The sequence below is a fragment of the Ranitomeya variabilis genome, chromosome 2 (assembly GCF_051348905.1).
Source record: "Ranitomeya variabilis isolate aRanVar5 chromosome 2, aRanVar5.hap1, whole genome shotgun sequence".
In the NCBI taxonomy this organism is placed as follows: domain Eukaryota; kingdom Metazoa; phylum Chordata; class Amphibia; order Anura; family Dendrobatidae; genus Ranitomeya; species Ranitomeya variabilis.
The window spans coordinates 254,058,281-254,074,395 of NC_135233.1; the positions used below are offsets into that span (position 1 = coordinate 254,058,281).

Here is a 16,115-nt window from a genome sequence, read left to right on the forward strand (position 1 = left end):
GAGCTAAGTGCTAAGGAGGCACTTGAAGAAAAATGGGCTGCATGGTTGCGTCACCAGAAGAAAGCCATTACTGCGCAAATGCCACAAAGCATCTCACCTACAATACGCAAAACAGCACAGAGACAAGCCTGAAAACTTCAGGAACAAGGTAATTTAGAGGGATGAGACCAAAATTTAACTTTTTGGCCACAACCATACACGTTACATTTGGAGAGAGGTCAACAAGGCCTATGATGAAAGGAACACCATTCCTCCTGTAAAGCACGGAGGTGGATCGCTGATGTTTTGGGCTGTGTGAGCTACAAAGGCACAGGAAACTTGGTCAAGGATGAAGGAAAGATGAATGCAGCACGTTATCAGCAAATACTGGAAGCAAATATGCAATTATCAGCCCCGAAGCTGCACATGGGACGTATTTGGAAGTTCCAACATGACAACGATCCAAAACACAAGGCCGAGTCGACCTGTCATTGGCTACAGCAGAACAAAGTGAAGGTTCTGGAGTGGCCATCTCAGTCTCCTGACCTCAATATCATTGAGCCCCTCTGGGGAGATCTCAAGCGCACAGTTCATGCTAGACAGCCCTGGAATTTACAGGAACTGGAGGCTTTTTGCCAAGAAGAGTGGGCAGCTTTACCATTTGAGAAAATAAAGAACCTCAACCACAACTACCACAAAAGACTTCAAGCGGTCATTGATGTTAGAGGGGGCAATACACGGTATTAAGAAATGGGGTATATGAACTTTTGATCAGGGTCATTTGGATGTTTTGGGTTGTCTTTATGATTTAAAAAGAGAAAACACAGTAGTTTGTCAATAAATGGCTTCACCCAACCACTAACCATGAGCGGACAAATAAGGTTTGGTGTTAACATTCATATTCTCTGAAAAAAAGGCCAAGAAAGCAAACATTCTGCTGGGGTATGTAAACTTTTGAGCACAACTGTATATAACACCACAATAGTTGCAGCTCTCAAATCGGTCACCCCCCCCCTCACACACCAAAGCTCACACAATCAACAGGCAACCCAGGCACACCTGCCTGACTAAAGAACTGAAGCAGGCTTTCAGAGTTGCTGAGCGGAGATGGAAAAAATCCCATTCCAACGAGAACTTCATCACATTCAAACAGTCCCTCACTACTTTCAAGTCCACACTCGTTGCAGTAAAACAAATATACTTCTTGTCTTTCATATCCTCCCTGTCTCACAACCCTAAACAACTATTCCACACTTTCAATTCTCTCCTCCATCCCCCAGCACCCACTCTCTCTAATATCATCTCAGCTGAAGACTTTGCCTCATTCTTCAAGCAGAAGATTGATAACATCAGATAAAGCTTTGGCCTACCTTCCCCCACAGCCCCTCACTATAACTACTCATCCCTCCACCTCCAAAATCAGCTTCTCCAACATCATGGAAGAGCAACTTTCTTCTCTACTCTTCAGATCACATCTCACCAATTGTGCACTTGACCCGATACCATCCCACCTCATCCCAAATCTCACTACAGTCTTTGTTGTGGATTCTGTTTGTGGGCTCCCTCTGGTGGTTACTGCTGGTACTGGGTGACTTTGGTGGGTTGCGGCCTTTGGTTTCCACCTGTCCATCAGAGGCTGGGTGTTTCCTATTTTACCTGGCCTTTCTGTCATTCCCTTGCCGGCTATCAATGTATTCAGATGTGCTCTGTTTGGTTCCTGCCTACCTGCTCCCAGATCTTTCAGGATAAGCTAAGTGCTGATTTTCAGTTGTTGGTTTTTTTGTCCAGCTTGCTTATTATGTCTCTATGCTAGCTGGTAGCTCTAGTGGACTGAGGTTCTCCCCATGTGCCATGAGTTGGCACATGGGTTCTTGTAATCTCAGGATGGTTTTTTGATTAGGGTTTTTTGCTGACCGCTCAGTCCCCTTTTGTATCGTTCTGCTTTCTAGTTTACAGCGGGCCTCAATTTGCTAAAGCTATATATATATCATCTCTATGTGTGTGCCTTCCTCTCATTTCACCGTCAATACATGTGGGGGGCAACTATACCTTTTGGGGTTCATTCCTCTGGAGGCAAGTGAGGTCTTTATTTTCTCTGTAGTACTAGTTAGCTCTTAGGCTGGTGCGTGGCGTCTAGAACCAACGTAGGCACGCTCCCTGGCTATCTCTAGTTGCGTTTGTCAGGCGTAGGGCAGCGGTCAGCCCAGGTTCCATCACCCTAGAGCTCGTCCGTTATTTATTTGTACTTTGCTTGTCCTGTGCTATCCCTAGCCATTGGGATTCATGACAAGTCTTCATTTCAACTCTTTCCCATCTCTTCACCCCATCACTAACAAATATAGTAACATAGTAACATAGTTAGTAAGGCCGAAAAAAGACATTTGTCCATCCAGTTCAGCCTATATTCCATCATAATAAATCCCCAGATCTACGTCCTTCTACAGAACCTAATAATTGTATGATACAATATTGTTATGCTCCAGGAAGACATCCAGGCCTCTCTTGAACCCCTCGACTGAGTTCGCCATCACCGACTCCTCAGGCAAGCAATTCCAGATTCTCACTGCCCTAACAGTAAAGAATCCTCTTCTATGTTGGTGGAAAAACCTTCTCTCCTCCAGACGCAAAGAATGCCCCCTTGTGCCCGTCACCTTCCTTGGTATAAACAGATCCTCAGCGAGATATCTGTATTGTCCCCTTATATACTTATACATGGTTATTAGATCGCCCCTCAGTCGTCTTTTTTCTAGACTAAATAATCCTAATTTCACTAATCTATCTGGGTATTGTAGTTCTCCCATCCCCTTTATTAATTTTGTTGCCCTCCTTTGTACTCTATCTAGTTCCATTATATCCTTCCTGAGCACCGGTGCCCAAAACTGGACACAGTACTCCATGTGCGGTCTAACTAGTGTGGTATAGCGACCCCTGTGGCAGATAGGGGGCGCTGTGTGTGCTCCTTGAGATATGCATTGAGGCATATATATGGTGTGCAAGGACCTGTGGTGATGTCACGCTCACCTGACTAGCCATGTGACAGGTACCTGGGTGTGGTTACACCTATGTAAAGGAGGTGTGTGGAGCACATGGTGGAGTGTGAGTGTTAGTGGGTGAGTGTCCGTCAGGGTGGACACACTTCCGTGTGTCCTGGCAGGACACTGCAAAGTGGCCAGTGTGCTGGACGGTCCCAGGTGGGGACAGACGTCCTGGAAGCACACAGTGACCATTCAGGCTGGAGAGCCTGGTGCTGGACATAGCACGGACGGTTGGTGTTCGAGGCTCCGGCGAGTGGAGTCGTCCTGGAAGCACCTGGAGACCGTAGACCTGGGAGGTCTGTGTTGAGGATCTGGGACTGACCTGAAGTCAGTGTGAGTGAGAAACGTCTGATGGATACCTCTGTGGAGAAGAGGGATCCAGGAAACCTGTGCGGCACCAACAGGCAACGGGAAGGAACCGTGTGACACTGACCGGGGTCAGAGTGAGAGACATTGTGTATGGGCACCTCGGAGGCCAAGGGGTGTCCAGGAACCCGTAAAGGTTGCCAACGGGTAACGGTCTGAAAACCGTGTATAATGCTGACCGGGGTCAGAGACGAACTGTGGTAAAGATGAATATATGCAGACTGTGTTCAAACTGTTACCAAGTTCCTGTGGATGTGGTTTACATTATGTGAAATAAACCGAAAAGACTGTTTTTGATAGAAAACCGTGCCCGAGTGCTTTGATTCTGCTGCCAAGCGAGTGTTCCCCAAGACACGTAGTAGGCGCTATGCTACACTAGGGATTTGTACAGAGGCAGTATAATGCTCTCATCATGTGTATCCAGACCTCTTTTAATGCACCCCATGATCCTGTTTGCCTTGGCAGCTGCTGCCTGGCACTGGCTGCTCCAGGTAAGTTTATCAATAACTAGGATCCCCAAGTCCTTCTCCCTGTCAGATTTACCCAGTGGTTTCCCGTTCAGTGTGTAATAGTGATATTGATTCCTTCTTCCCATGTGTATTAACATTACATTTATCATTGTTCAACCTCATCTGCCACCTTTCAGCCCAAGTTTCCAACTTATCCAGATCCATCTGTAGCAGAATACTATCTTCTCTTGTATTATCTGCTTTACATAGTTTTGTATCATCTGCAAATATCAATATTTTACTGTGTAAACCTTCCATAAGATCATTAATGAATATGTTGAAGAGAACAGGTCCCAATACCGACCCCTGCGGTACCCCCCTGGTCACAGCGACCCAGTTAGAGACTATACCATTTATAACCACCCTCTGCATTATATCACTAAGCCAGCTACTAACCCATTTACACACATTTTCCCCCAGACCAAGCATTCTCATTTTGTGTACCAACCTCTTGTGCGGCACGGTATCAAACGCTTTGGAAAAATCGAGATATACCACGTCCAATGACTCACCGTGGTCCAGCCTATAGCTTACCTCTTCATAAAAACTGATTAGATTGGTTTGACAGGAGCGATTTCTCATAAACCCATGCTGATATGGAGTTAAACAGTTATTCTCATTGAGATAATCCAGAATAACATCCTTCAGAAACCCTTCAAATATTTTACCAACAGTATAGGTTAGACTTACTGGCCTATAATTTCCAGGTTCACTTTTAGAGCCCTTTTTGAATATTGGCACCACATTTGCTATGCGCCAGTCCTGCGGAACAGACCCCGTCGCTATAGAGTCCCTAAAAATAAGAAATAATGGTTTATCTATTACATTACTTAGTTCTCTTAGTACTCGTGGGTGTATGCCATCCGGACCCAGAGATTTATCTATTTTAATCTTATTTAGCCCGTTTCGCACCTCTTCTTGGGTTAGATTGGTGACCCTTAATATAGGGTTTTCATTGTTTCTTGGGATTTCACCTAGCATTTCATTTTTCCACCGTGAATACCGTGGAGAAGAAGGTGTTTAATATGTTAGCCTTTTCCTCGTCATCTACAACCATTCTTTCCTCACTATTTTTTAAGGGGCCTACATTTTCAGTTTTTATTCTTTTACTATTGACATAGTTGAAGAACAGTTTGGGATTAGTTTTACTCTCCTTAGCAATGTGCTTCTCTGTTTCCTTTTTGGCAGCTTTAATTAGTTTTTTAGATAAAGTATTTTTCTCCCTATAGTTTTTTAGAGCTTCAATGGTGCCATCCTGCTTTAGTAGTGCAAATGCTTTCTTTTTACTGTTAATTGCCTGTCTTACTTCTTTGTTTAGCCACATTGGGTTTTTCCTATTTCTAGTCCTTTTATTCCCACAAGGTATAAACCGCTTACAGTGCCTATTTAGGATGTTCTTAAACATTTTCCATTTATTATCTGTATTCTTATTTCTGAGGATATTGTCCCAGTCTACCAGATTAAGGGCATCTCTAAGGTGGTCAAACTTTGCCTTCCTAAAGTTCAGTGTTTTTGTGACTCCCTGACAAGTCCCCCTAGTGAAAGACAGGTGAAACTGTACAATATTGTGGTCGCTATTTCCTAGATGCCCGACCACCTGCAGATTTGTTATTCTGTCAGGTCTATTAGATAGTATTAGGTCTAAAAGTGTTGCTCCTCTGGCTGGATTCTGCACCAATTGTGAAAGATAATTTTTCTTGGTTATTAGCAGAAACCTGTTGCCTTTATGGGTTTCACAGGTTTCTGTTTCCCAGTTAATATCCGGGTAGTTAAAGTCCCCCATAACCAGGACCTCATTATGGGCTGCAGCTTCATCTATCTGCTTTAGAAGTAGACTTTCCATGATTTCTGTTATATTTGGGGGTTTGTAACAGACCCCAATGAGAATTTTGTTACCATTTTTCCCTCCTTGAATTTCGACCCATATGGACTCGACATCCTCATTCCCTTCGCTAATATCCTCCCTTAAAGTGGACTTTAGACAAGACTTTACATAGAGACAAACCCCTCCTCCTCTCCGATTTTTACGATCCTTTCTAAACAGACTGTAACCCTGTCATAGCTTTCATCTAACCATGTCTCGGTTATTCCCACTATGTCAAAGTTACCTGTAGATATTTCTGCTTCTAGTCCTTCCATCTTGTTTGTCAGGCTTCTGGCGTTTGCGAGCATGCAGTTTAGAGGATTTTGTTTTGTTCCAATCTCCTCGCTGTGGATTGTTTTAGAAATGTTCTTACCTCCCTTCTGAGTATGTTTTCCTGGGTCTTCTTTGTTCGAGTCTAATGTTTTTCTTCCTGTCCCCTCTTCTTCTAGTTTAATGCCCTCCTGATGAGTGTAGCGAGTCTTCTGGCGAATGTGTGTTTCCCAGGTTTGTTGAGGTGTAGTCCGTCTCTGGCGAGGAGTCCATCGTACAAGTAATTCACACTGTGGTCCAGGAATCCGAATCCTTGTTGTCTGCACCATCGTCTTAGCCAGTTGTTCGCATCAAGGATCCTGTTCCATCTCCTGGTGCCATACCCGTCTACTGGAAGGATAGAAGAAAAAACTACCTGTGCATGCAGTTCCTTTACTTTCTTCCCCAACTCTTCAAAGTCCTTGCAGATTGTCGGTAGGTCCTTCCTTGCCGTGTCATTGGTGCCAACATGTATCAGAAGAAATGGGTAGACGTCCTTGGAGCTGAAGAGCTTTGGTATCCTATCGGTCACATCCTTGATCATCGCACCTGGAAGGCAGCATACTTCTCTTGCGGTTATGTCCGGTCTGCAGATGGCTGCTTCTGTGCCTCTCAGTAGTGAGTCTCCCACCACCACCACTCTTCGTTGCTTCTTGGCTGTACTTTTTGCTGTCACTTGTTGCTGTGTTGCTGGTGTGTGTTGCTGGTGTCTTCTGTTCTTGCTTCAAACATGCTTCGATCACACTCATCCTCACCCTCCCTTGACCCATCCTCTGTGTCTAGCTATTGCCGCATATCATGTCTCACCTATGCCATTTAACTACTGGAATAACACGTCCATGTTGCACAGTCCTCCCACATCTCCTCCCGCTCCCTCTATGACCGCTTACAATCTGGCTTCCAAAAGCAATATCCAACTGAAAATGCCCTGACTAAAAAAAGTCACCAATGACCAACTAACCAAGAAAGCCAAGCATCACTACTCTGTCCTCCTCCTCCTGGACCTTGTCCTCTGCCTTCGACACAGTGGACTATTCCCTTTTACTACAGACCCTCTCATCTATTGGCATCACAGGCTTGGCTCCATCTTAGATGTTCTCATACCTAAGAGACTAGACATTCAGCGCCTCCCACTCACACACCACCTCCTCCTCACCTCGCCCCCTATCTGTCCGTGTCCCCACAAGGTTCAGATCTACGACCCCTGCTCTTTTTCATTTACACCTTCAGCCTGGGACAGTTCATAGAGTCCCATGGCTTGCAGTATCACCTGTACGCTAATGACACACAGATCTTCTTCTCTGGACCCAATATCACCTCCTTACTAACTAGAATCCCACAATGTCTGTCCGCTATTTCATCCTTCTTCTCTGCTAGACTTCTAAAACTACTCCTTAACCAAGTATCTGCAAAAACACTAGTGCATGCTCATCATCTCCCACCTAGACTACTGCAACCTACGGCTATGTGGCCTACCCTCTTACACTCTCGCACCCCTCCAATCTATCCTAAATTCTGCTGCCCGGCTAATCCACCTGTCCCCCCGCTATTCCCCGGCCTCTCCCCTCTGTCAATCCCTTCACTGGCTCCCCATTGCCCATAAACTCCAGTTCAAAACCCTAACCATGACATAAAGCCATCCACAACTTGTCTCCTCCATACATCTGTGACCTCGTCTTCCGGTACTTTCCTGCACGCAACCTCTGATCCTCCGAAGATCTTCTCTACTCCCCTCTTATCTCCTCTTCACACAATCGTATACAAGATTTCTCCCATGTGTCTCCCTCTACTCTGGAACTCTCTACCCCAACATATCAGACTCTCGCCTACCATGGAAACCTTCAAAAGGAACCTGAAGACCCACCTCTTCTGACAAGCCTACAGCAACCACCGATCCACCAAACCGCTACACAACCAGCTCTGCCCTCACCTACTGTATCCTTACCCATCCCTTGTAGATTGTGAGCCCTCGCAGGCAGGGTCCTCTCTCCTCCTGTACCAGTCGTGACTTATATTGTTCAAGATTATTGTACTTGTTTTTATTATGTATACCCATCCTCACATGTAAAGCGCCATGGAATAAATGGGCTATAATAATAAAATAATACTGCGATTGGACAGGTCATACTGTTTATTGTGTTGACTCTAGTGGAATCTCTTGTGCAACTGTTTCTGGAGACCTTGTATCTGGTATCTATGAGGCCGTCGCTAGCGTAACACTGCGGTAAGTAAATCAGGTGCATTATTTGCTCTCCGCTGCTTTCTCCAGGACCTGTTGCTACTTGTCAATGGGCGATCACTGACTAATCCTCCGTCAACTTCTTATCAGTGCTGTATTACGGCTATGTACACGTTACTAAGCCCTGCGCCGCTTGTTAACACTGCAAATAATAGCAATGGTGGGCAGTTAGGCAGCAGACTGCCATGACTACATGGGATGGCATGTGCCCATATCTAGACTACAAGGAGAAGAGTATTGGTCCTGAAAATCAGTGAGTTGAAGAGTTACAGTCGCTTCTATGTATAACCTCCGGCCCCTCGCCACCCCCAATTGTATAACTTACAGACCCTCAACCCCCTCCCCATGTATAACCTCCAGCCCCTCTACTCCCATCCTCCATTACCATGTTTAACTTCCTCCGGCACCCCGAGTCCCCCATGTGTAACCTGCGGCACCCCGAGTCCCCCATGTGTAACCTGCGGCACTCCGAGTCCCCCATGTGTAACCTGCGGCACCCCGAGTCCCCCATGTGTAACCTCCGGCACCCTGAGTGGACCCCCCATGTGTAACCTGCGGCACCCCAAGTCCCCCATGTGTAACCTCCGGCACCCTGAGTGGACTCTCCATGTGTAACCTGCGGCACCCCAAGTCCCCCATGTGTAACCTCCGGCACCCCGAGTGGACCCATGTGTAACCTGCGGCACCCCGAGTCCCCCATGTGTTACCTGCGGCACCCCGAGTCCCCCATGTGTTACCTGCGGCACCCCGAGTCCCCCATGTGTAACCTGCGGCACCCCGAGTCCCCCATGTGTAACCTGCGGCACCTCGAGTCCCCCAGGTGTATTATCTAGCCCCTCGCCCTGATTCATAAAATCCAGTCCCTCATCATGCCGTCTGCCTTCACTAACGTGATAAAATGATTGGTGGTCAAGAGCTCATTGACTCAGGAGAATGCAGGAAGATTTATCTAGATTCCCATAAATAACATCTGCTCTTATAAGGCCGGCGTCACACTGGCGTGTTTTACGGACGTATGAGAGGCGCAGAAAATACGGATTGAATACGGTACAATGATTCTCTATGGTCCAGCTCCTATCTGCCGTATTTTACGGATCCGTATTATACGGTCTTGTACGGCCGTAAAAAAATCGCAGCATGCTGCGTTTGTCACCGTATTGCGCAAAAAATCCGCCAATGAAAGTCTATGAGGGCGAGAAAATTACGGATTACACACGGACCATGCGTGTGACTTGCGAGAAATACGCAGCGGTGTTCTCTAGAAAAGCCAGTAATTCAGTGCGGTGTACAGTAAAATCACGCTGACAGAATAGAATAGGATAGAATAAATGTGTACACATAGAATAGGATATATATATATATATATAATTCAGCGCTAGGTAGCAGAAAAGCCGGTAATTCAATTGCCGGCTTTTCCTCTCTCCTTCACAAACCCGACAGGATATGAGACATAGTTTACATACGGTAAACCATCTCAAATCCCTTCTTTTATTACATATTCCTCTTTACTAATGTAACAAATGTCTCTGTGTAAAATTTGGGGTCTCTAGGTTTTAAATTAAAGGGTTAAATCCCAGAAAAAATTGGCGTGGGCTCCCGCGCAATATTCTCCGCCAGAGTGGGAAAGCCAGTGACTGAGGGCAGATATTAATAGCCTAGAGAGGGACCATGGTTATTGGCCTCCCCTGGCTAAAAATATCTGCCCCCAACCACCCCAGAAAAGGCACCTCTGTAAAGATGCGCCTATTCTGGCACTTAGCCTCTCTTCCCACTCCCGTGTAGCGGTGGGATATGGGGTAATGAAGGGTTAATGTCACCTTGCTATTGTAAGGTGACATTAAGCCAGGTTAATAATGGAGAGGCGTCAATTATGACACCTATCCATTATTAATCCAATAGTACAAAATGTTTTTAGCCAGGGGGGGCCAATAACCATGGTCCCTCTCTAGGCTATTAATATCTGCCCTCAGTCACTGGCTTTCCCACTCTGGCAGAGAAAATTGCGCGGGAGCCCACGCCAGTTTTTTCCGCGATTTAACCCTTTAATTTAATAGCTAGAGCCCCCAAATTTGAAACCAAGACTCTTCTTACATTAGTAAAGAGGAATATGTAATAAAAGAAGGGATAGGAGATGGTTTACTGTATGTAATCCATGTCTCATATCATGTCGGGTTTGTGACGGAGAGAGGAAAAGCCGGAAATTGAATTACCGGCTTTTCTGCAATCTAGCGCTGAATTAAATATAAATACAGCCTGCGAGAAAATATCGCAGTACGGATGCCATACGGATTATATACGGAGGATGACATGCGCAAAATACGCTGCCACACCCTGCCTACGGATGACATACGGATCACTATTTTGGGAACATTTCTGCGTATTACGGTTGTAAAAAACGGACCATATTTTCATACGTCTAGTGTGACGCCGGCCTAAGAGCGGCCACAACAAGACAACGCATGCCATCAGCGAGCCCTTCATTTCCAGCACTATCCCCACTAATGACTGGCAGTGTATAGATGAACAGGATACACAGTGCTGTGCTGCCCCCTGGTGCAAATCAGCAGGACTACATGACATAATATCCAGATTCCATAGGTTACTGAACGAAAATATCCAGACACTCATGTACAGTGAGTGGCTATAAAAAGTGTACACGCCCCTGTTAAAATTGCAGATTTTTGTAATGTAAAAAATCCAACCAAGAAGACCCATTTCAGAACTTTTTTCCCTTGATAAACTGAAATCATTTTTTTTTTTTTTTTGGGGGGGGGGGGGGGGGGGGATAACACTAAAATAATACGGTGTGGCATTAATGTGAGCACCCTCTTATAATTGGGTCTGTGATTATATTCAGAATCCGCTGATCACATTTCCCTCATTCCCTCATGTTACATAGAAGTCAGTGCATGGTCGTCGTCATTTACAGCAATCCTGATTAAACCCAGGGAAAGTTTTGCTTTGTAGGATTTTCCTGACATTGTCTGGTCTGTAGACAGCTGATAATGCAGCAAAGGATCTCATTGTACACAGTTATTAGTAAGAAAAAGGTACAAAAACATTTCCCAGGCATCAGACCTACAGGAACGCTGTCAAGTCATCATCAAAATGTGGCTTCAAAGTGACAAAACAGTAACATTATGGATGTCCCTCAAAAATTGATGAAAAGACAAGACATTTGGTTCTGAAGGCTGCCAGCAACAATAAAGAAGCTGCAGGAATTTCTGTTGGGTTCTGTAGGTGACAACAATCTCCCATACTCTTCATATGATGAGATGGAAGCCTTTTCTTACACAGAAAGTCATCCAGGCCTGGCCAGGCAGTGTTTTACCTAAACCTCTGTGACAGGGTCAATGGCACGGTGTGTGAAAGGAGATACGTGTCACTGTGTATACTACAGCGATGTAGAACCAGATTATTTTTGCCTCCAGCACAATAACTGCTGAGAGGGTTAATCTCAAAGTTACAATGGGCTACTTTTATGTGAGCCCCCATAGTGTGGGAGGGAGGGTGCTCACCGCATCCCCTCTTGCAGAGCCAACATCGGCATGTGTACTAGCAGGACCTGCGGTGAAGTCACGATCATGTGATCATCACATGGCCCTGGTTAAATAGCTGGATATGAGACAGTCTGTGTGTGTGTGTTGGGAGAGGGAACACTCCCCCGTGGCTCCAGGAGGAGTGGAGGACATTGCTAGGTGTCTGCAGGTGGAACCTGGTTTTATTTTCCGTTAAGCCAGGAAGGCTCTGCTTTTTCGTGGACCCTGCCTTGGTCTATGCTGACTTTAATAAACCAGCAGGTGTTTCCCTATCCAAGTGTTCCTGTGTCTACCTGAAAAAGCAGCTAAGCGTGTCAACCCCTCACACGTCCATCATGTCTTCAAAAAGCAGTAAACGTGTTATGCCTGATGGGATTGAGGTAGAACTATTGGCCCCAATTCCCAAAGATGCAAAGCCGACCACTGCGCATCACCAGAAGCTCACCATCCTCACAGTGAGGCATGGTGGAGGCAGCATTGTGCTGTGGGGCTGTCTTTCATAAGCTGGACCTGGGGCTTTGGTCAAGGAGGAGGGAATTATGAACAGTCCAAATATCAATTTTGTAACAAAACCTTCAGCCTCTGCTAAGAAGCTGAAGACGGATTTCACCTTTCAGCACGACCTCCCTATTTGACCACCAAATCACCAAAGGAACGGCTTCACCAGAAGAAGATGGAAGCCCTGCAATTGTCCAGATCTGAACCCAGCAGAAAATTTGTGGTGGCCTGAAGAGGGCGCTGTACACAGTAGATGCCCCTGCAATCTGGCAGATCAGAAGTGGAGCTACTGCAGAAGCGGGCAATGATGGACCATTCCGAATGTGCTGCGCTGATAGACTCTGACCCAAAAAGACTGAATGCTGCCAGGAATTCACAGGGGACTGCAGTAAAGTATTAGTGTAAGGGTGTGCAGATTTCTGCAACCACATTATTTTACTTCTTTCCCCCCAAAAAAGACTTCAGTTTGTTTTCCTCAGGGTTTGTACAGATTATGGGTGACACTGAAGGGGGAAAAAGTTTGGAAATTATTCTTCTAGGTAGGATTTTTTTTACATGACAAAAATGTGGTATTGTAACTGGGGTGTGTAGACTTTCTATATCTAATGTCCTATCACAGTAGCACCCCCTGTGGACTGGACACCATGTAACGAACCCTCAGCTGTGAGCTCGAAGGTCCAGATGGGTTTCCAGTCTCTAAACAATTAATATTCCCATTCACTGACAGCAAGCGGAGACTTTCACAGATAAGAGTCAGATGTGTGACGGCCCCGGACACCGCGTACCTAAGCCATCACGTCACGCACATACGGCCACACGACAATCGTACTGTGACGTCGCGCCTGCAATAAAGTCTGTCAGATTTTGGGTCGTGGGTCGGACATTACTTCGTCATTGTTTCCGCAATAAACGCTGTATGTGACGCTGACAGGTCAGGGCTCCATACAGCAGCTGTAAGATCGTGGCAGGCACAGCCCCAGAGCACGGCCCCCACAGCACAACACGGCCCCCACAACACAACACGGCCCCCACAACACAACACGGCCCCCACAACACAACACGGCCCCCACAACACAACACGGCCCCCACAGCACAACACGGCCCCCACAGCACAACACGGCCCCCACAGCACAACACGGCCCCCACAGCACAGCACGGCCTCCACAGCACAGCACGGCCCCCACAGCACAGCACGGCCCCCACAGCACTGCACGGCCCCCACAGTACAGCTCCCACAGTACAGCACAGCCCCCACAGCACTGCACGGCCCCCACAGCACTGCACAGCCCCCACAGCACTGCACAGCCCCCACAGCACTGCACAGCCCCCACAGCACTGCACATAGTCCTCACCCTCTGCAGCAGCTGGTTGCTGCTCATGGACTCCCTCAGCACTCCGCACCTCGGCTCCTCCATCCTGGGTGTCGCGGCACTGTCGCCCCCCGCTCCGCACACTTCAGTTGCCCAGACACAACTGTCCGCAGTCAACCCGGGACCGAACCATTACAACTCCCTAGGGGGGGGGGCAGTCACGCAACTGACAATAATTACATCCCTTCACACGTCTCTAGCTATAGAATTAACTCCAAAAACACGACATGATGTCACTTACCCAATTCAGGGAGGTTTAGGTCTCTAACAGGGCAGAAGTAAAGCAATGGTCCCCCTTTTTTCAGGATGGTTCGTTCCATTGTCATGGCGACAAGGCACTAACAGGAAGCGCCATAAAATAGGCTCATACATATTAATCCCGGCACCACGTACACTTTATTCGCGCTGCTTATAATCCACATTAGGCGGTATTTATCGTGTGCGGATTGTCACTCTGTGCGGTTGTAAAGTCCATTGAAAGGGAAAAAAGCATAGCCAATAGTGTATGGCGGTTGCCGGGGTAACCGCGCCGGAAGTCTGACCTGGGACGTCACTTCCCCTTATGGCGTAAACACGTGTCCTGTACGGAAGGAGCAGGTGGGTGGCTGCTGTGTGATGTCGGGGGGATATTAGGTGTGAGGAAAGGAGGAGAGGTCCGGGGGTAGAGACCATGGGTGTGACCAGACCCCTAAATAGTAGGAGCAACCCCCAGACACCTAATTAATGTCAGCCCCCCAGACGAGACACCTAAATAATGTCAGCCCCCCAGACCACACGCCTAAATAATGTCAGCCCCCCAGTCCAGACACCTAAATAATGTCAGCCCCCCAGTCCAGACACCTAAATAATGTCAGCCCCCCAGACCAGACACCTAAATAATGTCAGCCCCCCAGTCCAGACACCTAAATAGTGGGAGCAACCCCCAGTCCAGACACCTAAATAATGTCAGCCCCCCAGCCCAGACACCTAAATAATGTCAGCCCCCCAGCCCAGACACCTAAATAACGTCAGCCCCCCAGCCCAGACACCTAAATAATGTCAGCCCCCCAGCCCAGACACCTAAATAATGTCAGCCACCCAGCCCAGACACCTAAATAATGTCAGCCCCCCAGCCCAGACACCTAAATAATGTCAGCCCCCCAGTCCAGACCCCTAAATAGTGGGAGCAACCCCCAGTCGAGACACCTAAATAATGTCAGCCCCCCAGTCCAGACACCTAAATAGTGGGAGCAACCCCCAGACCAGACACCTAAATAACGTCAGCCCCCCAGCCCAGACACCTAAATAATGTCAGCCCCCCAGCCCAGACACCTAAATAATGTCAGCCACCCAGCCCAGACACCTAAATAATGTCAGCCCCCCAGCCCAGACACCTAAATAATGTCAGCCCCCCAGACCAGACCCCTAAATAGTGGGAGCAACCCCCAGTCCAGACACCTAAATAATGTCAGCCCCCCAGTCCAGACACCTAAATAATGTCAGCCCCCCAGACCAGACGCCTGAATAATGTCAGCCCCCCAGCCCAGACACCTAAATAATGTCAGCCCCCCAGCCCAGACACCTAAATAATGTCAGCCCCCCAGCCCAGACACCTAAATAATGTCAGCCCCCAGACCAGACACCTAAATAATGTCAGCCCCCCAGACCAGACACCTAAATGTCAGCCCCCCCAGACCGGGCACCTAAATAATATCAGCCCCCCAGACCGGGCACCTAAATAATATCAGCCCCCCAGACCAGACGCCTAAATGGTGTATGCCTTCCGGACCACTACATTTCAGACCCAAAAGAAGGCCCCAAATAAATTCAGACTTCAGAGCTCAATGTTAAGACAATGTTGACACAAAAGATAAGACTAGGGGGTATCCCGGGACTTTTAAAAAAAAAAAAATATATATGTTTTGTTATTTGCTACTTACGTGTCTGTTGTGTCCGGCGCCGTTACTCCCCAGCACAGACTGGTGACTGACGCTCCTGCCGGGGAGTCAGAATCCTCTGCTGACGTCACATATGCAGAGCGGATAGTAAAGTATATCGTGGCACAGCTGTGTTGGTGCACAAGATAGGTTCCCCAAACCAGTAAGCATATAGTAAATAATTTGGCACTCAACTTATTTGCGGCTGTTGCTTTGAAAAAAATTATTTATTGCAGTCCAAAATAAAACGTTTCGGTCAAAGCGAGACCTTCTTCAGTAAACTGCATTGAAACATTATACAAAAAGAACAATAATAAGGATACATAACCGTGTGTCCAGAAAAGGTACAAAGAACAGCAAAGTAAATCTCATACCAAACAGGTGCATGGTGGTGGAAATGAGGGTAGGAGAAATACGGAAGGGAGAGAGGGAATAAACTACATACCTGACTGCTCTTGTGGTATATCAAATAGGTATCACTGTACATCAAA

General features: G+C 47.0%; 2 protein-coding genes across 2 annotated transcripts in view; one reads left to right on the forward strand and one right to left on the reverse strand.

Annotated features, from left to right (window-relative positions):
* Positions 1-13,841, reverse strand: part of CFAP77 (cilia and flagella associated protein 77) — a 165,673-nt gene extending 151,832 nt beyond the window's left edge. The window contains exon 1 of the mRNA XM_077284676.1: positions 13,691-13,841. Coding sequence (XP_077140791.1) covers positions 13,691-13,753 — 63 coding nt within the window. The 5' untranslated portion in view covers positions 13,754-13,841. The remainder of the gene's footprint in view (positions 1-13,690) is intronic.
* A 117-nt stretch (positions 13,842-13,958) lies between these two features.
* The window catches only part of TTF1 (transcription termination factor 1), a 102,906-nt gene continuing 100,749 nt past the window's right edge, over positions 13,959-16,115 (forward strand). Inside the window, exon 1 of the mRNA XM_077284675.1 lies at positions 13,959-14,305. The gene's annotated coding sequence lies outside the window, so the exon portion shown is untranslated. The remainder of the gene's footprint in view (positions 14,306-16,115) is intronic.